At 49.1% G+C, this 26468-nt stretch overlaps 1 protein-coding gene across 4 annotated transcripts in view; it reads right to left on the bottom strand.

Moving 5' to 3' along the window:
• Nucleotides 1-526: 526 nt before the first annotated feature.
• The window catches only part of EPB41L1 (erythrocyte membrane protein band 4.1 like 1), a 152008-nt gene continuing 126066 nt past the window's right edge, over nt 527-26468 (bottom strand). For 3 of the 4 annotated variants that reach the window (XM_075118826.1, XM_075118824.1, XM_075118825.1), the window contains 8 exons: nt 14707-15105; nt 12707-12817; nt 11607-11687; nt 11227-11289; nt 9615-9710; nt 8552-8632; nt 6802-6918; nt 527-4030 (listed from right to left, as the gene is read on the bottom strand). In XM_075118826.1, coding sequence (XP_074974927.1) covers nt 4022-4030; nt 6802-6918; nt 8552-8632; nt 9615-9710; nt 11227-11289; nt 11607-11687; nt 12707-12817; nt 14707-15105 — 957 coding nt within the window. In that variant the 3' untranslated portion in view covers nt 527-4021. The remainder of the gene's footprint in view (nt 4031-6801; nt 6919-8551; nt 8633-9614; nt 9711-11226; nt 11290-11606; nt 11688-12706; nt 12818-14706; nt 15106-26468) is intronic. The other variant, XM_075118827.1, reaches the window with a different exon arrangement.

Genomic DNA, 26468 nt, shown 5'->3' with positions numbered 1-26468 from the left:
ATGTAAGAAAGAAGGAGGTTCACAGATCTACACAATTTACTGTATTGTCTCGTTTTGGTGCCACAAGTGGTTGGTATTTGGTATTATAAGCCCACAGGCCCCCCTTCCAACCCAATCAAATAGGAGCCTGACCCAAGAAGCCTAAGAAAGCCCATGGACATATTCAAGCCACACCAAGGGGGAACCACCAGCCCAGTGGAGCTCAGAGAGCACGCACCTTCATATTTTGAACATTGTAGAATGTAGTGTGAGCAGCATCTCATTCTGGTGACTTGTGTGGATGGAGCTTATTTTGTGTGTGAAGCTTGGAAGAAAATTAGGAACCCCACCCCATTTAACCTCTGCATTAAATAGACCCCTGAATTGTCCCCATTCTGCCCAGTCCTGTACCAAGATACGGAAGGTCCTGCTCTCACTCAGTGCTGCCCCCAGGCATGCTTTCAACCTGTAAAGCACCTGGGTCTAGAGCTCCTCTTCTAATTCTCCACTGTCCAGATCAGAGAAAAGTCAGTTTCAGGCCACAAGCTGGTTGAGCATCAAACACATTTATTTCACTTTTATTGAATACAAGAACAGTGAGCACACACGCATACACCACCAAGCACTGAAAAAGAATATGATTGAAAGGGCCAAAGGGGAGAAGAGGAACAGGGGAAGAGGAAAGGGGAGTTAGTGAAGGAACGACAGAGCATTGCAGTTGGTTGGTAAGGTGCTTTTCAAATAAAAATCATGTTTATTATTATCATCACTCATGCAACTGCAGGCAAGTTTTGAAATGAACTTGCAGATTTAAGGACAAACAGGCACTCGTGTCTCCCACCCACTTCAATGGAAAGGCCCCCAGAAAAAAGAAAAATAATGATCAACTATCTGAAACGTCAGCGACAGTGATGAAGAAGGTGGGAGGAAGCCAAGGCCTTAGAGTGATGTACGGCTTCAACACCATCACAAACAATATAGATATATAACAAATATATAAAGAAAAAGCTTGAGTCTATTGCTCACCTGGCAAGGTGTGGATTATATATATCTATAAAACCCACATCTTGCCAGGTGAGCAAAAGACTCATGCTCTCCCCCCCCACCCCCATTGTCACTCACTGTGAGGAATCCAGAGAAATGGGTCCACTGTTTTTTAGCTCTGAACCTGCAGGGTCTGTTTCTAATCTTGCTTCCACTGATTTTGCAGCAGTGCAACTCCACTGTCCTTAATGGAGTGACTCCAGATTTTACACTAGCATGAGCGAGATCAGAATCAGTTTCAAAATAGCCTCCAATTCAGTTTCAATGGCATCAAGTTTCTACCAGCTTTTATTTTTGTTTGAAATTCAAAATGTGTCAAACAGTGTGATGCATGGGGGGATTTACTCCCTCTGATAGCAGATCAGACAGGCTCACTGCCGTACACAGCTCTTGGGAACAGGTCCTCTGAGTTGGGCTTTTCGTCCTGAAAGCATATGTGTTTTTTACAGCTGACTTGAGTATGTTTTAAAAAAAAAAAAGACTTTGTGTAATTGCTGACACTCCTTTTGGTTTTGGTGGGTGTTGTCCCTAAAGCAGCAGCAGGTTATGGGTGGCTGTGAACTTTCAGGTAGAATCCAGGGAGAACACCACACATTTGGATTCATCAGAAGCCTGAAATGACCCTCACTGGCATTAGCACATGAATGAGTGCTACTGTCAGGGAACCAGTGCTCATCCCTTTAATGCTTACATGAGAAACCCATGTGCGAAAAGGAGAACAGACTTCATGGAGACACAACAGAAGACAACTGGGAAGACCAAGGCCCACCAGAGACTCAGGAGTCCCTGCTATGGTAGGAAATTGATCATATGGGGGTATGCCCACCGGATTCTAAATATTCAAGTTGTCCATTTTCAGTAGGATTCCCAGATCTCATCATGGGGACTAGTCAGAGGTGTTTCCTCTCCAGGCATTAAGTGTATGTGTGTGTGTGTGTGTGGGGGGGGGTATAAAGACAAAGATGGTGCAATGTTTGTGGACCCTTATGTAGCTTCAGGAGCTAGTGACAATTCCATCTGGAAATCAGTTCATTTTCTTTTCTTTTCTTTTTTTGGTTCTAAGTCTGCCCTAACTGCCTGTCTCACACAGTGCCTCAGGTCCCAGCCTCCACTCCAAAGGCAGCAGCAGAAGAAGACTTTATCTAAGTGCCAAGTTCTGTCCAGCTGTGGGGAAAGCAGCCTCTCTGCGTTCCTGCTGCCTTATCAGCATCTGCCCTCTAAGTTCTGGATGACTGGGCAATGCTATCCAGCCCTGTAAACCTGCTATTCCCTGCACGTTTGTCACATGGTATATTCCTCATCAACTGTCGGTGGACAGGAGTCAACCCTAAGCCAGAGTATCAGTGGACAGTACCATGGAGGAAATGGATGAGGGAGTTGCCATTCACCTATTCTCGCCAGGACAGCTGTTGCACCACCTACAGCCACCCTGGCAAAATGCAATCATACAGCTTGCTGTGGAGAGGTACTTGCTTACCTCAAACATTTCACTTCAAAAGCTCTCGAGCTGGAGCTGAGGTTCAGAAATGAAGCTAACACAAGTGACTAGACCAGTGGGGGGGATCACTGTATGGATCCCTATCTCAGCCCAGGTGCCTGGTTTTCAAGAACCTGCTGACAAGTGTGATATGATACCTCTACTGCTGCTAGGGCTCCAGATCTGAGGAGTCAAAGACTCCTAGATGCTGGAAGCCTGGGAATCAAACAGTCTAACCTCAAGGCTCCAAAAAACCTCAGCATCTTTGGATTTGGGGAATGGGGAGACATTTCTGTCTGGCACATTTTGGTAATGGTAAATGGATGCAGTCCATTCCTTCTTTCCCAGTCCCCCACCCCTCCAGGTTGCTGAGCACTCCCTTACCACCAACCAACCAATTACAAACACCATACATTGTGTCACTACACCAACCCCTCCTGCCGCAGTGCATCAACTCCGTGGCAAACATCCCATTCCACCCTCTGAAAGAGCAGCAGCTAATGAAATGTTCCCTGTTCTCTTCTTGTGGGATATCAGTGTGAGCTAAGATTCTCATAGTATATCAACCACAGTCAACCAAACAATTATAATTTAAAAATGTCATCAGCAAACTTACCAGCACGGTTTAATTAGTTTAATATCATTTCCCACCCGCCACTCCACACCCCCAGTTATATATAATATACATAACTTAACAGCACATTCATATGAAACCCCTACAGACTGCATTTTTATAAATGAGAAACCATATACATATAGTTTTGTTTTAAATGAGATCTGTTCTTAATTACCTTCAGCAGAACAAGAGACCGGACAAGTGGAGAGAGGAAAGAGAAGGAAGGACAAGTGGGTGGGTAAGAACAGAACCAAAAAATGATGTAACAGAACTAGCATGGAATGGGGAAGAGGGTTGATCACCACACATCCTGAAGCAGAAAATAATTACAAAGTAATCAAACAATTCAATGGTTCTCTCTCTTCTTTCCTTAGGTGGTGAATAGTTTTGCATTTGCTTGTGGGTTGTTGGAGTTTTTTTGTTTGCTGCTTTGTTGCAAAGCACGTTTCCTTTCCATTCAGTGTGCAACAAATGAACCCATGAGTTGTGTGTCCTTTAAATGTAACATGCAAAATGGAGGTTTATTGTATGTTAATAATATTATTATTATCATGATTTGTTGTTTGTTTTTCTGATAAATCCAGTCAATTCTTCAATTTGTCTGCAAAGACTAAAGTAGGCGGTTGGTTTTGTGTGTTATTGTTGATGTTGCTGTTTGCAATTCACCTCCAGCATATAGCAGCAGTGCAAGGATGCATTTTGTTTCCTGTATATATATATATATAATATATATATATATATATATTATATATTTGCTATTCCTTTTTTAAAAAATTTTGTCTCTCGCCATTAATGTTGCAGCCAGGACGTCTAGGTCTCATTGAGGAATCCAGCAGGAAGGCCCCTTCTTCATTGTTCTCCAAGTTGGGTTTGAATAGAGATGCCAACTTCTGTAAACACGGCAGTCAAGATTCCTGCACAGGGCAGATGAAAATGATTGTTCATGGAGCATTTCTCTTCTCATTTGGTTAATATTATTTATTGGTTTATAAAGAGCTTTTTGCTTGTATTAAGGCACCAGACAATCAAGCTGCAAACACAAGGGGATATATTCTACTCTCATTACGCTGGTGCAATGCAACTGATTTAAATGCAGTTGCACTGATTTAAGGGTCCAATCCTGCAAGGTCTCATTGAAGTCACTGGTAGAGTCCCCATTACTTGAAGTCATTACATAAAGACTGGATATCTTTCTAAAAGGTGTACTAATTACTGGGTGGGTTCTCTGGTATTGTGTGTTACGCAGGATCAAATGATCATAGTCTTCAGCCTTATAATCTATTAAAGTAATTGGAATTGATGGCAAACAGCACCTTGCAGGATTGGGCCATGACTAAGGCTACATTTTAGTCATGGGTATTTTTAGTAAAAGTCATGGACAGGACATGGACATTAAACAAAAATTCACCACCTGTGACCCGTCCACGAGTTGTATTATATACCCTTGACTAAATCGGGGGAAAGGGGGGGAGGGGAGCTGGAACGGCCTGGGGGCACTGCGGGTGCTCAGAGAGGGGGTAGCCCAGGGGGTATCCCGGGTGCGGCCCAGGACCCCCGCTGGTGCTGGGGAAAGGGGAGGTTGGCGGGGCTGGCAGGCTCCCTACCTGGCTCTGCGCCTCCCCAGAAACGGTAGCATCCCTCAGCTCCTAGGCAAAGGTGTGGCCAGGCATCTCTTCACGCTGCCTCCACCCCAAGCGCCGGCTCTGCATCTCCCATTGGCTGGGAACTGCAGCCAATGGGAGCTGCGGGGGTGGTGCCTGCAGGTGGAGGCAGGGCGCAGAGTCCCCTAGCCGTGCCACGCTTCCACCTAGGAGTGGAGGGATGTTGCTGTTTCCAGGATACCCCCGAGGTAAATGCCACCCAGAGCCCTCACCCCCTCCTGTGCCCCAAAACCCTCCCATGCCCAAACTCCTGCTGCTGCTATGGGCGGGGGGCACAGTGGCCTGAGAATGCCCCAGCAGCAGGCAGTGCAACTGGCCCAGGGGCTTCATGAGCTGCTCAGGCGGCCCCCGGGCCAGGTGCACTGGCCGCTGCAGAAGTCACGGAGGTCATGGAAAGTCACAGAATCTGTGACTTCCGTGCCCTCCATGACAAACTCGCAGCCTTAGCCATGACTGAGGAGATTTTAGCCCCACATTTTACTGCAGTGACCAAGCTTTCACAGTCTTCCTTTATTTTAGACTCCCATTTGCCTTTCTTTATTGTCGATATAATGGTGATGCATCCCCTTGCTGTTTTTCCCTTGTTTGAGGTCCCTGTGCTGGCTTATTAGCTGACTCTTGCTTTTTCCTCATTTATCTATTGTGATGAAAGCTTACGTGCTGCTTAGGTGCAAAAACAAACAAAACCCAAACATTTTAAACTTGACAGATCTTGTTTCCAGCTATCTGTGCCAATGTATCTGGACATCTGGCCAAATTCATCTGAGATACATGTCCTCTGAAGCTGACAGAGTCACATCAGGGTTGCATTTGGCCCATTGTGTCTAAGTAAAATAGCGTCTGTTTCATTTTATGAGCTCAGGATGCCTGTTTAATGGATGACTAAACACAGGAAATGGGATACTAATAATATCCATTTTTCAAAATTCCAACCTCCAGCCCTGAAATTTAAAGCACGGCTATCTAGATCGATCAGAAATAGAAAGAAAAACAAAAAGCAGAGCCATGTTTTCAAGAGGGCTCCAGAAACGCCGGGAGTTTGTGAGAGTGCACTGGGTCTGCGCGTGCAAAATACGTGCTTTGGCACTGGCACATGGACATTTACAAGGAGGCAACTGGTGAACCTAGTACTGGTGAGTGGTAGCAGGCTAGCAGAACCTGAAGACTGAAGTCCTCACTTTAGCCACAGAACAGGCACTCACAATACAGCGCTCCGTCAACCTCTGCTGAGACAGACAACAAGGAGGACAATGGTAGTGGTGGGTTTGGTCATGTGGTCACAGCAATCAGATGGTAAAAGCTCTCTGGGTCATTCCCAGTCCTCTGGACAGGACCGTCCAGTCTCCTGGAACATACACAGTTATCCCTCTCCAGGTGCAAATGTGGGTTCTTACAATGTGCAAATGGGCTCAGTCACAAACATGGCCATTTTTGGAAGCCCTTTGCAAACCTGTCCCATAGTGTCTCAGAAGGAAGATGAGTGAAACACCACACACTGGGGAAACAATTAAGAGAACTGACAGAGGGTTCCTAGGAAGGAAATCTGAGGCTATTTGGAAGTAAGGAGGGGCTGTGCAAGAAATAAACACTGGGCCTTGAGATATGTCCTTTGGAACAGTCATTGGGACAACCCTAGATAAAGAACACTGAGCACATGGTGCTGCCCACAGAACTGCTTTGCAAGTAGCCAGGTAATTGGGCAGCAAAGCAGTCCGCATAGCACGTCTCAGAGGCTGCTCTAGGAGCAGCCTTTTAAAAAATTGTTCATGGCTCTGATCTACACTATTTCCTACTGTAACTACAATATGAGAGAGGCTCCACCTGTATCATCACCTAGACGTCATAGCTGTGAGGGGTTCCCTGCCTGCATTGTTGTCAATGAATTACATCTGTGAAGGACTCCCTGCTTGTACCATTTATCAATACTAGTATATTGCACCTATTGAGGATGCCCTGCCTGCACTGTAACCTATATATATATTGTACCCGTGAGAGAGGCTCTACCTTGTAACTTCTATACATACCTGCGGTTTCTTGTCTCTTTCCTCTGGAGATGGTTCTGTTTCTCTATATACCACAGCTTTGGTTACCAGCATGTCAGGGTGTTGTAGTTTTGCCTCTTTGATTGCCAAAGCTAATGCCTGTAAACCAGAACAATGTCAGAGTATTTACCATAATGTCAGTTACATCTTTAGCAATTAGCATTGCTTCTGGAGCAAGCCACAAGGATGTCAGAAAATGGGCCCAGGGCATGTGAAACTACTCATGGCTAAGGTTGGGCACGTAAGGAACTGGGTTTGGATTGAATTCTCAAGAAGTTTAACCATCCCTGCAAACCCAAAGAGAGAGATTCAAAGCTGAATCTGTGGGTAATGACCTGACAGTACAACTTGCCTACTAGCTGACCAAGGATTTGTAAAATCCTAGGATGTCCTATTCATCATTCTTTGCTGGACTTATTTTCTGTAGAATCATAGTGAATAGAAGGGACCAAGGGTCATCTAGTCTAACTCTCTGCCAAGATGCAGGATTTGTTGTGTCTAAACCATCCAAGACAGATGGCTACCCAGCCTCCTTTGGAAAACCTCCAGTGAAAGAGCTTCCACAACCTCCCCAGACAGTCTGTTCCATTGTCCTACTGTTCTTACAGTTAGGAAGGTTTTCCTGAGATTTAATCTAAGTCTGCTATGCTGTAGTTTGAACCCATTGCCTCTTGTCCTGCTCTCTGTGGTAGGAAAAAACAACTTTTCTCTGCCTTTTTTATGGCAGCCTTTCAAGTATTTGAATCATAGAATATCAGGATTGGAAGGGACCTCAGGAGGTCATCTAGTCCAACCCCCTGTTCAAAGCAGGACCAATCCCCATTTTTTGCCCCAGATCCCTAAATGGCCCCCTCAAGGATGAACTCACAACCCTGGGTTTAGCAGGCCAATGCTCAAACCACTAAGAGTGTCTACAGTGCAGCCGCAGGTATGCTTTATAGCTTGTGTAGACATACCCCTGCTAGCTGTACTCTAGCTAGCTTGCTAAACACAGCAGCGAGGATGCGGAGGCGCAGGCCCAACTTATCCCCCTGTACTTATAATGTACTTGCTTGTACAACCAGCACTGAAGCCCATGCGGTCACATCCTCACTGCTGTATTCAGTGAGCTAGCTAGAGTACAGCTAGGGCAGGTACAATTCGCACCCGCGGCTGCAGTGTGGACGTACCCTTCGAGGATTCCACAGTCTGGCTCCTGGTTTGAATTTAATCCTTGTTTTGGATTTCTTTTCTATTGTGCTTGTCTTATGTGTTCAGTCCACTCCCTCCTTTTGTGGTTAGAGTGTATTCTCAATTACAGCTATGCCACCCCAGCGGCCAGCCTCTGTTCACTGTCCAAACAGCTAGCTACACCCGAGAAGAGCAAGCATGTGCTGTTTCCTCGTTACTTAAAGCAACACTGGTGGGAGGCTCTAGACTGGAAGATGCTACTGGTCAGCATAAATCAAACGACCATGTTGTTTTGATTGTAGGCCCAAATGGGTAGCCCTTTCACGTCACTTGCTCAGGGCACAGATAGTGCAGAGTTTGCTGTACCCATATAGCACCTCCACCCCAGTTGATCCCCTCTTCCACACCCTGGAGAGAATGATCCATTCAGGGAAGCAAGCACTGCCCAGTGGTAGCTGGGCTGTGGATGGACCCGCTTTCACAGCAGAGTAGGAAACAAGTGCAGGAAAGAGTCACCGTTGAAGGCCCTAACAGAATGGCCTCCCACAGGTTTCCCTCCTACCTGGTCTTGATCCACATCTTCATCACCCGTAATAATGATCCGCTTCTCTATTCTGGTCTCTGCAAACCCTCCTTTCACAGTCTGGAATGGAAAAGGGGGCAGGATGAGTCCACAGAGTGGATGATTCTCACGCACTAGACAGGTGGCTGCCTTGGAGGCTGCTCAAGCTTCAGCTCGTGGAGAACAGAGCAGTCTAATTGCTTTGTGGGGAGGGCCAAAGGGAACATATTGCGCCAGTGCTCCACAGACTGCTCTGGCTTCCTGTTCACTTGGGGATGCAGTTCAAGGTGCTGAAGTTGATCCTTAAAGCCCTACATGGTTTGGGTCCTACATTAGCTGCTGAATTTGAGATTCCACCTCTTCCTGTGTGTCACCCCAAGAGCTGAGATCAGCTGATGTGTTTTTGCCCCAGTATCGGGCACCTGTGTGGGTGGCTCTCCCTGGAGGGCTCTTGGGTTTGGAAACAGCTCTCTTCATTGGTTTGGCATTAGGTGTGGTGGGTGGGATTTTCAAAAGTGCTCAGCACCAACCTAACTGCTCCCAATTAAATCAGGGGGAGCTGGGGCAATGCTGAGCACTTTAGAAATCCAACCTGACTCAGAACATTTCTCTCTGCGTCGCTGGCAAAATCCCCCCCTTTCCTAGTAGATCTGATTTGGTACTGGTGTGTATAAATATATGACATGCGCACTGCGAACTGCCTGTACTCCTGAAATGTAGGACACAGCCAAAAATGGCAGAAACACATTGGCCCAAATTCCACCCCCCACCCATGCTACTGGCCCCAGTGAAGCTGAACCCACTTATACCAGGGCTGAATGTGCCCCATTTACTTTAAATGGTAAAGGACTCTTGCATGCTCAGTTGCTATGTAAATGGCGTCAGTCCTGGGCCACTGTGGGATGACGCATTTGTTGTTTCCAATTAGTGTACATTACAATCTGGTGCACAAGTCCTTCCTCTCCCAATGGAAGCTGTTTTCTTTAGGAACCCACAGCCTGCCCCCGAGGTGTTACGTTTCGGCGACGTCCCACTCCTGACTTTGTGCCTTCGTCATTCTTACCTTGGTAACGTGGGTAGTGGTGGAGGTGGAGAGGGTTTCTGCAGTGGCACCAAATATGCTGGTGAGAACTTCCTTCCCAGCAGAGCTGCTGGTGATCTACAGAACACGCAAGGAACATCTGTCATCAGGACCAATGGAGCCCTTGTCAGTAACGCCACTTCTCCTAGTGCTATAAGTGTGGGGCCTGGGAGGTTGCCAGAATGCTTACATCCTCAAGGTTCCCAGGACAGATCATTCAAACCTCCCTATTCTTTCTTCATTCCTTTTCTCTCTTGCACTGTCTTCCAGACCTGCTCCTAGGTTGGTTTTGTGCTGTGGCTTGGATCACCCACCACCATGGCCTTTCTGCTACTCATAATCCTTCCACAAGGAGAGAGTGCAACCAGAGGGAGAGCTGTGCTAGCAGGGGCTGGCTGAGTCCAGCCCTGCCCTTCCTGTATGAGACTGGGAGCCAGCCCATGGTGGAAGAGGAAGATTAAAAAAAAGAGTGGAGAGAGAGAAGTGGGACTCAGAGAGCCAAGGCTATTACTCAGCCTGTCAGCCTGTGAATAGCTGCTTGGCTGCCAAACTATCTGTGTGCCCTGCAGAGGGGTGAAGAGTTTGCAAGGCAAGAGAGGCTTACAACCGGTCTAAGTGTTTTTGTGGGGACAGGCTGTCATCTCCAGAGCAACCGCAACAGCTGATGGAGCAGCAGAGAGGGCCCTTCCCAATGGGGAACACAATTCCATTCTATTGCATTTCTTTGGGGTCCTTTGTTTTACATCCAACTCCAAACAAAGAAGAGTTAAGGACAGATACGACTTTCCTCTCAGTGTATGGCCGGGATGCGCGTACCCCCTTCTCTGCTGCAGGCAGCCCAAGTGTCTGTGATTCTTTGGGACGTAGGCCCTGCTAAGTGACCGACCTGGAACTGGGGGGGGGCATCGGGGCAGGCTTCACCCTGCCTAGCAGTAATCAAAGGGGGAAAGCATTAAAAAAGAACGTGTTGCTCTAAGGGCCCGATCCCGCAGGTTGCTGAGTGCGCCCTGCAAATTGCTGACAAAGGACATCGATGGAAGCCGAGTATCACCCCACAGGGTTGAGCCCGGGAAGAGGGATCTGCAGCTGGTACATGACATTGACCTCTTATGGCTCCAAGTCCTTAGTGATATTGGACCAACCCCTGCATGCTGCTGCTCAAGCAGAGCTCCCCTGGAGTCAATGAGACCTTTGCCTGAATGAGGAGTTAGCCCAGGGAGCTCTCCGGTCCCAATCTGTGTTTAATATGTGCTTGTTCTGGACAGTAGAGAGTCGCCAAGCGGAAGATTCCGGGCCCTGCCTTGCCCTGCATTCCTTAGGCAAGTGGGATGGCCAGCCTGTCCTCCCCTCCTGCTCCACAGAAATCTCTCAGCCCAAGGAGCTGGTGCTGTCCATCCCCATGCTAGAGGAGGGTGTCTGCGCGCAGGAAAAGATAATGCAGGTGCATGAGCCACCAGCTGAGGACAGCCTAAACCCTGAGCCAAGGGCCAGCTCCAAGGGGTGGCATTTCACAGCCAGACAGCATCCCTGCAGCACCCCCAGGGCCTCTGTCCAGCACAGAAACCTGGGAAGTGGAAGCACCTTCTCAACTTACCGGAGATATGGAGCGAAGTTCAGTAGCGGTGCTCATTCCCTTCCCAGGCTTGGTACTGTGATCCTGGAGGAACAACATTACACTGGAGCATTGGCATGGACAAAAGCAGGATAAACAGCTGGGAGGGGAGAATCAGAGACACAGCAGGTCTGTAGGCCTCTTCCTTTATTTGCTGGCATCTTCAAATGGCCAGGGACAAAGCACCCTTCCGTCCCTGTCCCCAGTGGAACAGTGTCCCCCGCCAAGTCCCTCACCCAGCTCAGGGCCGCTCCCTCTCACCCAGCACCCAGGGATCAATCAATGAGGGAGGACACAATTAGATGCCACCACCTGGGGACCCCAGGAGAAGACAGCCTGGCTCTGCAGAGCCACATGCTTACTGAGGTCACTGATATGCTTTCTGTGGTGACGATGTGGGACGTGGCTGTTGTCTCTTTTCCACCCGTGGTGCCTCTGTCAACCTGCCAAGGGAAAGGGAGACCCGGTGAGTCCGTGCAGATACACGGGGAGTTAGCCATCTGGAAAGGAGCGCTTGGTCTGCTTTGTCTGCACTTGCTGACAAAACGTTAGTGCCATGGAGCAGTGATGCACTCGGGGTAGGAAAGCCGTAGACAGGTCTTGAAGCCACAGATGTGCAGTAACTAGTCTGGTGCGATGTGTTTAATGAATAGGAATGCAAACCACAGGTCTCTGTTATATGCCCCCCACCCAGGCAGCCTCTTGGGGTAGGGCACAGCAGCCAGAGAGCAATGCACAGCAATGCTGCACACCAATTTAGGAGAGGACGTGAATCCTATATTCAAGTGATGCATGCGGATGGGGGTGCATGTGCGAGAAAAGTGCTGTGGGTTCTTTAACAGCCAGGAGTGGGATGGGGCCTTGATTTGACATCTCTAGATAAGAAGAGGGCTTGTCAGTCTTTGCCCCGTCTAGTCTGTGGTCTCTGCAGAGGAAGGCCTAGCATTTTAAAGGATGAAAAAGAAACGCTGCAAAACTGAGCAGTACATTTTAACCCTCACCTGATCTAAGGGTATGTCTACACTACCGCGGCTAAACTATGGCGCTGCAGCTGGGCCCCCGTAGCACTGTAGCGTAGATGCTACACCAACAGAAGAGGTTGTTCCATTAGGTAGCAAAGTCTAGCCGTGTCTGTACCAGGGGTTAGGTTGACCTAACTACGTCCCACAGGGCATTTCACAGCCCTGAACAATGTAGCTAGGGTTTTAGGTGTAGATCTGGCCCAAGAAACGAATCCCATTTGTGAGGCCAGGGGTCTCCAACCCCCAAAGGGTGAGAGGAAGAACCCGCATGGTTTGCTTTTATTTCCCCCGCAGTCTGCGGATTTTGCAGGGGATTTTGCAAACTCCAGAATGAGGCTCCGTAGAAAGCACGGTGGTGCAAAGCTGCTGGCTCTCACACTTTTTGAATGGCAGTGCCGTGCCGCGGAGTAAACCTCAGCAAGTGCAAAGGAGCAAGTCACCTGTGTTGTTTCCACCGTGGTGACTCTGTGGTGCACGGAGACATCTGGTTCTGCCTTCTTTGTGCCAGCCACCGAGCTGACAGTTGCAGCCTCTGGTTTCAGAATGGATGACTGCAGAGGGAACACAGCAAGTCAGCAACAGACTGCGTGAAACTGGTTTCTGGAGTTCCGTTAAAAATGCAACAGCATCTTAGTATGTACTGACCTGCTCCTCTTTCCCTAAGCTGCATACGTTACTGCCCCCCTCCTGCAGTCCATGAACCACAGGGACACTTGCTGGGAAGAGCTGTGGGTGCTAGGAGGCCTGCATTGCATTTGCAAGGTCACGCTCTTGGATAGCTGTAGGCCTCTTTACACTGAGAAACAAACAGCACAGACCAGCGTCGCCCATAACGCACCCAGGCACTGTGCAGGCTTCTCCACACAATTAGCCAGTGCAACCCCAATTCAGGGCTGACGCTCCTGCAGCAGGCCTTCTCCTGAGCAGGCTTCGAACAGCCACTCGAGATTGGAATGAGACCCAACAAACTCATTGCACTGGTGGCCTAGGGAAGATTTGTAATGATGGATTAGGTTCACCCATGTGGGTGCGTGGAGCCAGCCTGACCCTCAGGGATGCAGGGTAGAGGAGGACTAACTCTGAGGGGCAGAGACACGTGGCCACCACCTGCCCATCCAGCTGGAACCCTGCTGGTGAAGGTTGCTCAGGGGATGTGCTGATCTAGCACTCACTCATTTGCCCTGGACATGCCCCTTCCCTCACTTTATAGGCTGTGCTGGTCTCTGCAGCCATCCTGGCAGAGGGGAGGTTGCAGCCACTTCCCCACCTCTGTCGGCTATATCCCGGTGCAGTACTGGGGTGAATTCAAGGCCCAGGTCTCCAGGATGTATTCTTCCCATGGCACCCATGTTTAGAGGATACTCTCTGAGCACAGACGTGAGCTCAAACACCCTGAGGATGCCTGTGGGGATGCTGGTTAAATTTCTTGGCCTTGACCCTTCTTGAGTTTGGTCCTAACGTTTGGCTCTGCAGGGACCTAGTGTGAATTTCCTTGTGGGAAAGGGCTTGAGGGGGGCGCCACATGTCCATTACACACCAAATTGGAGCCTGGGCCCGGGTGGTGAAAAACAGCAACTCTATCAGGATGCTATTCTAGGGGGACAGGGGCATTGGCCGAGGGGACAGACCTCCCCTGACTTGAAAGGCAGGGATTTTGGTTCTCTGGATATCAGTGCCAATCTGCACAGAGTAAAATGTACAACTCTGCGGAAGACAGGAGGGACTTGGGAACACTGAAGGGCAGAAGACACAATCCATGGTAAGGAATTGAGGATTTGGACCCAGTTTCAGAAGTGCAGAGAGCACAGTGCTTCATTCACTGCGGTTCCAACTCTGCCCTGTTCTCTTTGGCATTTGGACACCTTTCGTTTCTCCAGCAACTCCACGTGCAGTTTGTTTAGCCTGATCATATTATAACTATTCCCCTCACAGGAATAATCACAGACCTTTTTGCCATGTCCCACCAGCCCTTATGTAAGTTGCTCATCCCCTTTATGACCACAGGTTAGTTGGCAGTACACGTTACTTCAACACGCAGGCTATTTGTTAAATTCATGCAACACACAGGAACAGAGATTTGGGTTAAGAGAAACACACCACTCACCCATGCATGCTGCTACAGTACAGGCATGGGGTAGCCAGCCAAACATGGTGAGTTAAGATGATGACGGCTTTTTCGGTTAGGATATGCATGGACACACTTACACGATATAATCATGCACCTGGAGGAGTCGAAAACAGCCATGCAAAACAGAGACAACATTCATTTGGGGAAAACAAAGACACTCCAGAGGATCTCTGGGTTGTCTGAAAGCTGGCATGCTCTTCCAAAAAAGATGCAAGGGGCATGCTGGTCAAGCAATACCAGATGCCAAGACAGATAACTCTGTGAGATGACAACACTGAAACACAAGTCTTGGGGCATGTTTCCCCATTGTACCTCAAAGTGGGACACTTCTGGGGTATGGTGGGAGCCCTGCTCCCCTTCCTTGGCATCTTCTTCTTGGCCAGGAGCTGCTTTGTCAGCATCCTGGGAGGAAATCACACCTTCAGCTTCCCTCTCACTCATGTCTTTATCGAGCTCAGGCAGACTTCTGGAGAAGTCTTCAAAGGCTGTGCCATGGAAGTCGCCGATCATAGTGAAGTCCACCTCGGCTTCCAGGCTGGAGGTCGAGCTGACCGTGATGCTCGAGCACTTTCGCTCAATGGCCAGGTGGTTGTCCTTCAGAAAGACTGAATCCCTCTCCTGGTCTTGCTCCTCATCCCCAGTGTCGCTCTCAGGAGCCCTGTGCCGAGGTGGCTTCGCTTTCTCCTCTGCTCCCTCCTTTGCTCCCGCTCTCTGAATGAGACACAATGGCGGACAGAGGCTAAGACTGCAAATACCGAAGGGCAGGCTAGAGCCAGCTAAGCCAACAGGAGAGAGGGAGGAGGCGGCTGGGGAAATGTCACAGAGGGGGATTCAAACACAACTCAAGCATGAAAACTGAAACATTTGACAGCAGCAACTTTGCAGGGGGAATTTATTTGGTCTGATTTGTAGAGAGGAATTAGAAAAGAAATAATAATAATAAAAAAAAGAACAACAGTCCCAAAGAAATTCTCAGGCATGTTGTTGAGCCTGATGGAAGCAGATATGTGCAAAACAACAGGTATGTTAAGAGACATTTATAAACGGCTCAGACTGCAATTGTGTGTCAGTAAGTTTGGCACCAAAACAAACACGGAAGGGAAAGGGGGAGAGGATAAGAGTTTTGAATGAAAGAAAAGAAAAAAGCTCCATCAGCTGCATGTATTCAAGGAGAAGTGAAGGGGCTTGTCAATTGCACTGAGATCACCCCATGAGAGTTTTACACTCACTGTATTGGAGCATCACTCTAGGTTTTTATTAATTAGATGTATAGGAGGAATGGTCAATGTTCACCCATGGAGGCCCTGTGAATGGGACAGGGCAGGGCATCACCCTGCAGGGGATCCTGCTGGAAGCTGAACAGAGCACTTGTGTGAGAACGAGCCCGGACTCTGTAATGCTTCTCAAAAGCTTGCTGCACAACCGGAGCGGACCCATTCAAGTTTAATCAGCTGCGTGTTTAATCAGTGTAATTGACAACGGGATCAGAGCAAAGAGATAGCCTTCCTCTGCTGGCTCCTCTCGAATGACATACATACCTCTCAACTGTCCCAGCACAGGGTAAATTTCACCCCACCCTGCTTGCCACCTGGTTACAGCTCAGGAATCAGAAATTATTCATTATTTTTGTTTTAAGATTTGCTTTTTGCTCAAGAAACAGTTTCACTCCTCTATAAAGGCTGAACCAAAGCCCAGTGATGTCAATGGAAAGCCTTCCAGTGACCTCAGTGTTCTCAGGATCAGGCCCTCACAAAGTCAGAGATATCCCCCACTTTGTTCGGACCCATTCCAATTCAGCTGCCTTTTGTCCAGATGACTGGTGGGTCGAGAGGTATGAGACATGGGGGTCTCCAACAAACTCGAGAGGAGCATATACATATACATATATATATATATATATAGCAGCTCTGCAATTGGGGAACGAGTCAAAAGCTTACAGTCCTCAGCTGGTTAAGGTGAGCTTTCATACTACAGTAAGAAGCAGTTAGTAAAACAGCACTGAGACCTGGGAAACCACTGGAATAGCAGTCCTTAAACCCTCTTCTTTCGGGGCGGCTTTTACTGACGGATCAGATAAATCCTTTTCTTCCCAAATTGGTTCCTGAGATTTGTTCTGGATTAGAGAAACGGGTTAGTCTTTAGCAATGAACTCCAAAAGGAACTGAGCCAGTGCCTTACAAGAGCAGCAGAAAGCTATTTCACCCTCCAGTCACCCGCCTGCCAAAGTGGGGTGGGGGAGGGGGGTGAAAGGGACTCACAAGCCAAGCAAGAGGGGACAACAAATTAAGAAGTGCAAGGGAGAAGCCGGAAGCGTGGGAATTTTGCTGCTAGGTGTGTGTGTGTGTGATATAAAAGCTCTCTGATCCACACCCCCATGCCCCCTTGCTCCTGGGCATGAAGCTCGTGTGCCCAGTTTCACATTAGCAGTTGGCATTCTCCAGGGGGCCAAACTGTCAGGAGTTCACAAAACAAAAGCTGATGGACCGACTGGCCAGCGGGTCTGCATTCAGCTTAGGAGCCAGGCCACATACACATACATAAAGGACAGGGAATGCAAAGCGGCCGTTCTCAGTCAATGGATGTGTGAGGTGCCATTGAACATGATCATAAATAAAAGAGCCACGCAACATGCTTATGAACTTTCCATTGGGACAGTTCATGGGAGGAGTTACCACAGCTTCTGTCAGGGTGATTTCATAGCCGGAATCGGGGGAAGCAAGCCCGGTGTCGTCTTCTCCTCTGTGCTCTGAATCGGTGGAAACACCCTCCTTCAAAGACGGAGGCTGGGAAGACTCTCTTGTGGCTGCCCGTTGCGCAATGGTTAGGTATCCCACACCAGACACTTCCCCAGCATGCCTGGCTCTGTCATCTGAGGCAACCGAGGGTGTGGGAGACATGACGTGGCCCGTGGCCCGTGGCGGTTCTATCTGCGCCTCTGTTGGTTTAGATGCTCTCCTGGTTTCACTCTCTCGTGGCCGCTCTTGGGCTGTTCTTTTTCGCTCATCAGAGACTGGGCCACAAGCGCCACCTTGTTCAAACAGCTTAATTTTAGAAGCCACAGAGGCTTTTTCATACATCTCGCTGTCATGCCCCTGTGAGCCCTGCCAACCAGTGGTGTTGGAGGGTGAAGCCAGCTCCACGGGTGCCTCCTCAGGCTCCTGAGACACGACTTCCACCCCACCTCCAATGGACTTCAAAGGCCCAGACTCTGGCTTTTGTTTCCTGTTGGTAGGTTTCCTGCCTTCAGCCGTGGCAACAACAAGCTGTGACAATTCCTTGTCCCCATGAGGTGATCCTCTTACAGGAGAGTGTGTAGAGAAGGCTTCAGCTTCTTCTCCTGAAGGAGGTTTATCCTGCAGTGGCTCGTCCATGGCAGATCCTTTGTCCTGGGGTGGCGCGCCGGCCGTTGGGCCTGCGTCCTGGGGCGGCGCGCCGGCCGTTGGGCCTGCGTCCTGGGGCGGCGCGCCGGCCGTGGGGCCAGCGTCCTGGGGCGGCCCGCCGGCCGTGGGGCCAGCGTCCTGGGGCGGCCCGCCGGCCGTGGGGCCTGCGTCCTGGGGCGGCCCGCCGGCCGTGGGGCCTGCGTCCTGGGGCGGCCCGCCGGCCGTGGGGCCTGCGTCCTGGGGCGGCCCGCCGGCCGTGGGGCCTGCGTCCTGGGGCGGCCCGCCGGCCGTGGGGCCTGCGTCCTGGGGCGGCCCGCCGGCCGTGGGGCCTGCGTCCTGGGGCGGCCCGCCGGCCGTGGGGCCTGCGTCCTGGGGCGGCCCGCCGGCCGTGGGGCCTGCGTCCTGGGGCGGCCCACCCATGGTGGGCTGGCTTAGTTTCTCTTCCTCTGGACTTTCTGTCGTGCTGGGAAGATGCTGCCAGGGGGGACTCATGGGGGTTGGTTTAATCTCTATGGCTTCCATCTGAAGCACCATTTTTGACATTTCTCTTTCTCCCAGCTCAGTTGTTTCCCTTCCAGTCCCTGACACATCTGAAGTCGCTTCCCCTTTCCACGTGTCCTGTTTTTCTGACCCTTTCAGGCCTTCTGCCAGGGTGGAGCTTTGTGCTGCACTGTACCTCTTGCCCCGCTGCTGAGAGAGCTCAGTCTCTCCACCTTCCCTGGGGAGGGAACCGAGCTTTAATTCTGCCATTGGTTCTTGTGGGTCCTTGTCCCTCGATTCCTTTGCTGCAGAGCATGACTCGGATTCACTTCCACCTTTCGATTCACTGCCAATTGACCCCGCAGACTCCTCTTCCTCTGGTGCATATGCCCCCTTCTCTGCAGTACAATGTCCTAGGGGGCGTGTCTTTTTGCTAAGCTCTAGGACCTTCTCAGCTTGGTTTGATTCTATACCTGATTCATCTGTCTCTGACTTTCCTTGGTCACCTGCTGAGGAAGTGGGTTGGAACTTGTCCTTTCCCATTATAGCTGTTGGGTCAGATGCTGGTTCAAGCTCAGGGCTCTTCCCTTTTTCAACTGAAATGTCTGTTTTGGGCTCCAGCCCCTCTTTTTCAGCAGAACAAGACTTTTCTTCCTCTTCGAGTCTGAGATGGATTTTACTCTCCTTTTTGTCTCCTTCTGTAGCTCCTAAGTAGAAGATCCTCTCTGCAGCAGAAGACATTGTCTCATCATCACTAAACTCCACATTAGCTTTAACACCCTCAGAGGTTGGGCTAGGTATTATGGACTCTTCCTTATCTGAAGAGGGTGAGACAGACCCAGGCTCTTGCACGGTAGCCTTGCTTTCTTTCTTTGGAGCTTCTGGCCCAGAAGGCTCAGACCTTGGTCTTTCATCTGCTTGAGAATCTTCAGGTTGTTGATTTTGCTCGGCTTTGCCTTCCAAAGAGCCAACTGGTTGTTCAAGTTCATTAGTTATCACCTCTTCTTTTCCCTCCTTGGACTTCTGCTCTTTGCCACTCTCAGATGGCTGGCCTTCTGCCTCCAAATGGGGGTCTTCTCTGATTTCGCTCTCAGACATTTCATCCTCCCAAACAGATTCAAAATCCTCTGGACTAGCAATCATTTTGTCTCTTGCATGAGTGTCCAGTTTCACACTTGCTGGTTCCTCTTTTGCTGCTGTTTTTTTGGCTTTCCCTACTGCAATGTCCACTTTTGATAAGCTCACACTTGTTTGCTCCTCTGAAGTACCTGCACGTGCGTCTTCTTTCTTGGTTCCAATAGCTTTCTCTAGAGCAAGCTCTTCCAGCCTAGAAGTTTCTCTCTCTACAAATACCCAATGCTCTGAACCCTGTATTGCAATTTGAGCAAGAAGAGTTAGCATCAAACATACTTTACCTAAATAGCTGATCACTGTTTAGTTAAGTAACAGAAGGCTGCATTGACTAAACCATTATTACTCATGCAACAACTGATGCAGATGTGTGTACAAAGGAGCTGGCAAGTAACCAAATGATAACAGGTATTGAAATCTAGGGGCCTGATCTTGTGTAACTGGTGCTGAAGTCAATGGAAGAGAGGGTGCTTAGCTTTTTAATGAGTCGGACCCCGAGCCCTTTTTGAATGCTCGGGACCAAATTCTACTCTCAGCTACAGCTGATCAATTTATTTTTTCAAAATTTGCAATTTCACTGGCGGGGGGGGGGAAGGGGTCTAACTTATCCGCTGATATATTAGTGAAACCATCACCATGTTTTTTGAATGGCTGTAGAACAGAACTGGTTGAAAGATGCTGAAATTCAAAATTTCAGCATTTTTCACTGACATTTTGAATTTGGATGAAAAACAGGATGAAATTTTCTGGAAAATGTTCATGAAAATTTTGCCCCATTTTTCAAGCAGCTGACCTATGCCCACGCACTCTGACTGCAACAGAGTCATGTCAGATTGACATGGGGTAAGCAAGGAGAGAATCTGACCCATACTCAGCTCTGTCAGCATTCTACAGCTCTGACTGGTTCCAAAGCCAATCAAAGTTTCATAGAACCTCACAGGGGATTTTCAAAGGAGAATTAGGTACAGTCCTTTATGTATAGTGAGAATGTTTTTAACAATGCTAGAAATCTCTGATTTCCTCTCAATCCCTGATTTTTGCCACAGCTGTTTGCTAGAAAGCATCACATCTGTTCAAGAGCATTTGTGTCTCTGCTAATTCATCTGTCTATAGAGCCCCTTCTCCTTTGAGATCGAGCCCACCACCCAGTTAGCACAGGTCTGCGACCCTGAGTCAGTTCCCAAATTTGTGGTCCCATGATACCACCACTTCTTAGACATCCTTGACACCCGTGGAGAGTTTGGCATTGGCACACCAAGTCACATGAGCATGGATTGCTGTTAGATCTTCCCCTAATTTCCCAGCTCTCCAGACAAACCTGATCAGAGGGAACAATTTATCTGAGTTTCCAGGAAGGGGCCCATCACAAAATACAATCTAGAAAAACAAGGATTCAGGTCACAACAGCTGGTATAGCTACCAACACTGCAGCAAGGACCAAGAACAGCAGTACAACAATCTACAGTATACTGCAAAAAGGCAGCATCCTGCAGCAGGGACATGGAAAGATATTTGCTATTCAACCCCATGCATCTAGACTGTAGAGATCTGTTGCTACACAGTGGAGTGGGCTGCCAGATCATTATTAATTATTAATATAATTAGTATATAGGCACCACATTTTACACTTTTCATGTCACAGGACAGCTAAAAACTTTACAAGCTACATACACACAGCATTTCTGGAGTTCAGCCATTGCTAGGGTGGAAGGTGGGGGATCATAGAATCATAGGACTGGAAGGGACCTCGAGAGGTATTCTAGTCCAGTCCTCTGCAATCAAGGCAGGAGTAAGTATTATCGAGACCATTCCTGACAGGTGTTTGTCTAACCTGCTCTTAAAAATAACCCACTGGAACGCAACAGCAAGAGGATGGGAATTTTCTTCAACAGGAAAGTCAAGCTAACTGTCTACTCCGATATCATGGGATTTGTACCGCTCGCCCAGAGCAGCCAGGACTTCAGGGTGTGTTTATTTAAAGCTCTCACTTGGTATGTAGTCTCTAATGACACTAGAATACTGCTTTGCTGGAGCACATCAGAACAGAGAGTGGATTGAGTTGCAACTGAATCAAAACTGCAGCATCGTCATGCAGCAACTGGTTTGCTAGGGCTCAGTGTAGCATGCTGCAGGGAGCCCGTGCGGGGATATGGATTGTACTGTAGTATATTCCCAGCACAGTACACTGTGGGGCAGAGAGACAGCATACCCTAGGGCGGCCTGCTGTAGAAGACGGTGTCTCTGAAGGCTGACCATGCTGATTTTCTGCAGCACCAAAGGATTTGCAGTTGGCTGCACTGCTCCTCTTCCAATAGAGAAAAGAGTGAGTTGGAAAGAGACCTGAACTAAAATGAGCAGAAACTACTGTATCCACCAAAGCCCTGGGTGCCGGCGGGCACTGATGGGGGCGGGGGAGTTAGCACTGTGTGTTTGTGTTGAACTGTGCACAACTTAGTCATGTGGTGTCATTCAGAGCCGAAGGTGGAAACATCAGTCCCAAATACTAACTGCAGAGAGAGTGAAAGAGAGAGAGAAGAAAACTGCCAAAGGGGAGAGAAAACGAAAAAGGGGAGAGAAAAAAAAAAGGAAGGAGAAAGGAAGAAAATGCTGTATAACGAAAAAGCTGCCATGGGGACGGGGGAGAGAATAAGAGAGGACTGTTAAATTCAGGGATAATTGAAACGACCAGTGAAAACCCCCAATCCAATGTCCCAGCCCTCTCCCCCAACCTATACATATAAATGGCAGGACCCAAAAGAAAAAGACCTTGGGGATTCTGACCGAGAGAGCTCATTTCTCCCCCTTTATTTGCACCAGTTGGGGCAGTTATACTCCGAGTGAGTTGCCCCCAGAAGTGGGGGGTGGTTTGTGCACTAGAACTCTCCCTTGGGTGTTCCGTCAGAGGAGGCCAGCTTTAACCAGTGCCCGGCCCTAGCTAGAAGACCTGCCTACCTGGAGAATGCCCTGGCTCCGTGTGTCTCCTGGGCACACGCTCCTCTGCCCTGCTGCCTGGCTGGTGTTGGGACTTTCAGGAAGCTCCTCCTGCAGGCAGTCCAAGGCAGAGAAGTCAGGCTCGATTGGGCCATGTAGCAGGAGGCAGCTGGGGCCAGACGTGGACTAGTTAGAAGGTCACTCAACCGTCTCATTAGGAGAGAAGCAAATGAGATACTTAGAGGAGGAGGAGATACCAGCAGAGGAGAGGAGGAGATACCAGCAGCCAGGGGAGAGAGAACTGGAGCTGGCAAGTCCAAAGTAGCTTTAACAATGGATCTTCTTTCAGTGGCAGGTGCTGCCACTCTTGGCATGAGTGGCAGAAGGATTTTGCAGCTGTGCTTTGGTCACCATGAATTCCTCAGTGAAGACAGATCTGGCTAAAAAGGAGGTAAAACAACAACCCCAGTGGAGAGCCCTGGGCCCCATGAGCCAACCTGTGTGAAGACGATCAATGGCTCCTCTCTGGCTACAGATAAGGCTGTCAGATACCTCCGTGGCCCCCTTCTCTGGCGACTGGGAGGGTGGCATGAGAAGCGGAGGGATCTGGTCAGACCAGGTTGCACGACCTCACCAACTCAGTGTACAAAAGGACCCGCTTGTTCTTTTCCCCTCAGTCATCTCCAGTGTGTCGGCCATCTGCCTAGGCCCAACTGGACTGAGAGAAAAGAGCTAGTCTGACCGGAGCTCTGGAAAGCTGAGGGGAGAACAAGTCGCTCATTCTCATTCCTGAGACAACCTGCGGTGTCGCTCTGCGGGCCTACTGGCATCCCCATTTAGCTGGAGATGAAGCCTTGCTAATCAGACCATGTTTAGTTGCCTGGCTGTTGCCTCAGACCCCAGCACCACAGAGAAAGTGGCATCTGGCCCCTGAAGTGTTCCTTACAAACAGCGTGAACCCCAAGAATTACATCCTGTAAAAGGGGACTTGGTGGTGGGGGGGGATTGTGGGAGGAAGAGAATCCAGTTTCAACTGGCCTTAAAATTGAAGGCTCCAAATGATTTCCCTGAATACACGGTGGACTTGGACATTTGACTCCACAGAGAGAAGGAGAGGGGGGACAGTATGGAGCACTATGGCAGGGGGCCTCCATCCATTTCTTAAACACACTCCAAACTAAAGAACTCGGTGTTACCCATTAAGAGCCTGGATTGCACAAGGACAAAGCCACAGCAGCCACACATCAAACCCTCAACTCACAGCCATAAACACTTGGAATTAAATAGAAAACAAAACTTGAAATCAATCCAGCTCTGCACTGGAGTGTTTCAAATCACCAAATGCTTCCAACAATCAGAGTGAAAGATTACAGTGCTAAATGCACTCCATGCTTTTATGGCCCCCCATTCGTGCTGGGTTTTTTATTTTTTTCAAAATAAACTCTATGACGGAAGTTTTGCTTCCAAGCTCCATTTCCATGCTAGGAGTGCACAGAGCTAGCAAGAGTGGACACATTTCATAAAAAAACCAACCCACAGCATGGGGACGCAGAGGAACACACCTCAGATGGGGGAAAGCTGCCGTGCAGCCTGTATCATAATCTGATCCGCCTCTCCTGGGGTGATCAGACCATTTCAGTGGAAACCTGCTTGAACGATAATGATTCTAGCCCTGATTCCCCATGGTGTAACTCCACTGTTATGCTGGTAAAGTCACTGAAATAAAAGGTGCCAAACTGGAGTAAGGCAGTGGCAGATCAGGTCCTTTTGCTAATAAAAGCCACTGGCCCACTGCCTTCCAACAGCTTTCTATTAGCTAGCTATTGTTCAAACAGCCACCAAATCCACACGTGAGGCCCACGTTCCCAAAGGACTGCACTTGCCTCTTTGCCAGTGCATCCTTTTGGCATATTGAACCCCCTGCACTTGCCTGGCCAGAGCTACCTGCTTTGCACAAATTCACCATGTACAGTTAGCAAGGTCTTTGGAAGGCGTTGCCCCTGTGGTTTACTGGACAGCCAGTGCCAGGATTTTAAGGAGCTGTTTCCAGTGGGCCGTTGTGATGAGTCCTATATTGCAGACCTCTGCCTTGGTGTGCTGTTCTGAATGAGCAGGGATGGGGGAACTCTTGACTTAAACGCTTTTGCAGTTGGTGAGCTGGATACAGACACAATTATGTACAAGTCTGCGGAGCAGGGTGGGGGAAAATCCGGAGCATTGTTCGGATAATCAGATGCAGGACTAACTGGCATGAGGCATCCGACTGTCCTATCAAAGAGCCCCCAGGGCTCCTGAGAGCACCAGAAATTCAGCCCCTTTCCTCTCCAAAACAGGGCTGTTTAATTGCAGCATCTTCTATCCTACCCTTGTGGGCACCTCTGCAACTGCACTTTGTTACATCAGACCCTGCTTTCAGCTCTGTCCTCACCCTGGCTCGAACTGCACGAGAAACAATCAGATTTAGAAAAAGCTGGCAAGCATTTTCCCAACGTATTTTTCCAACACAGTTGTTCACAGAGGATAGGACGTTTTACCAGCCATGCTGGCCCATGGGGGGCTAATCTAGGGTGCACTTTCTCAGCAGGGTTATTGGTAACCACATTAGGGGTGGATGCAAAGCAGGCTGCAACTGTGCTACGTTGTAGTAGGGTTTGCAAACAATCCCAAAGCAGTTACAAGCTGCCAGGTCCACCAGGAGATAACTGAGTTAAGGGATAGCATCCCAAGGCTCCCTGTCGCACAACCATATCTTAACAGGGTGCAAAGGCCCCAGGCTCCCCTCTCCCTCTCCTGGCTCCAAGCACTGACAGCCTCACATCTTCCCCCCTCATCGAGGTAGGTTAATCAGAACATGTCTCTCAGCTCCCCTTTGATCCATCTAGGTGGCAGAAATCACCATGTTTAAGCACGGCTCTGCCCCAACCAAGCTAGAATCTGATTCACTCTCCCCTGTGTGGACAGAGCAAACTCACATTGGGGGAACCAGGTTGAAGCCTAGTTTTCTTCCGCCTAGTGGAAAATTCCACGGTAATATTCCCCCCCATGCACATCCCACTTCGCCATACCAAGAAATCGATACCACGAGAAACATAAAGAGCAAAGGCACCGACAGACTCATTTCCCTCCCAGAAGGGCAAACACCTGAGAGCGAGGGCATACTGGATTCCACAGAGGCACTCACTCCACTGCATGTGGGGAGGGGGCTCTTTTATGAGGGTTTAATATGGGTATAAACCAAATATTTCAGAAGCATCCACTGAATTGCGGGTGAAAGGCCAATGGCTTGATTATGCACTGTGCCGAGAGGCAGCAGCTCCATTTAAGGTGAAGAGGCAGGAGCTCTGGTCCTCTGGAAATCAGGCCCCAATATGGGGTAGCAGCAGGCTCTACCTCGCAGGGGTGTTGTGAGGGTAACTATCTAGGTGATGGAGGCCATCTAACTACCTAAGACAGACAGTAACTGCTCTGAGTTGTTCTATACCACGCCCATCACCATGGTATCTGAGCTCCTAAACTGTGAGGCACTCTAAATTAATGGACCCTTGAAGAATGATGGGCATAGCCCCATACGTTCCTATAAGACCCTTCATCCAGAAGGGTCCCACTGTGCTTCACAAATGGTGGGCCAAACCCTAGGGTCCTTGCTCAGATTTTACTCTGGCAAACCCCCTTTTCTGGGATGGAAGCTTTGCCTGAGTGAGGACTGTGAAAAAACAGCATCCACAAGTGTCTGCCCACTATACACATCACTTCCCTCATCACCCAACTGGACCTATCTCCAGGGAGCAGGGCAGCAGCTGGTTAAAAGCACATAGCAACAACCCTACCCAACCATTTAGGATAGGAGGTGAAGAAAGCCATCACAACCAAATGCAAACGCAGCGGAGCTTTAAGTGGGTAGAATGTCCCGTAATTACCCAAAATGGACTTTGGCCAGCACACCAGGATTAGCACCTCCTCTATGGAGAAAAACACTCAAGGATCATCAGGGAAAAGTGGTCTGCACCTCAGATTTACATCTCTGAGGAGACAGAGCAGCTCCAGCATAGCACCTAGCTCTGTCTACCTCTATACTGACTTAAAGAGAACCATCTCCTGATTGAATTACCAGCTCCAAGGTTTTCCTTGGAGGGCTCGGCTCCCAGCCAAGAA

Source organism: Caretta caretta, chromosome 13 (assembly GCF_965140235.1).
Source record: "Caretta caretta isolate rCarCar2 chromosome 13, rCarCar1.hap1, whole genome shotgun sequence".
NCBI lineage: Eukaryota > Metazoa > Chordata > Testudines > Cheloniidae > Caretta > Caretta caretta.
The sequence above is the reverse complement of the archived record's forward strand: the minus strand, read 5'-3'. Positions and strand labels throughout refer to the sequence as shown.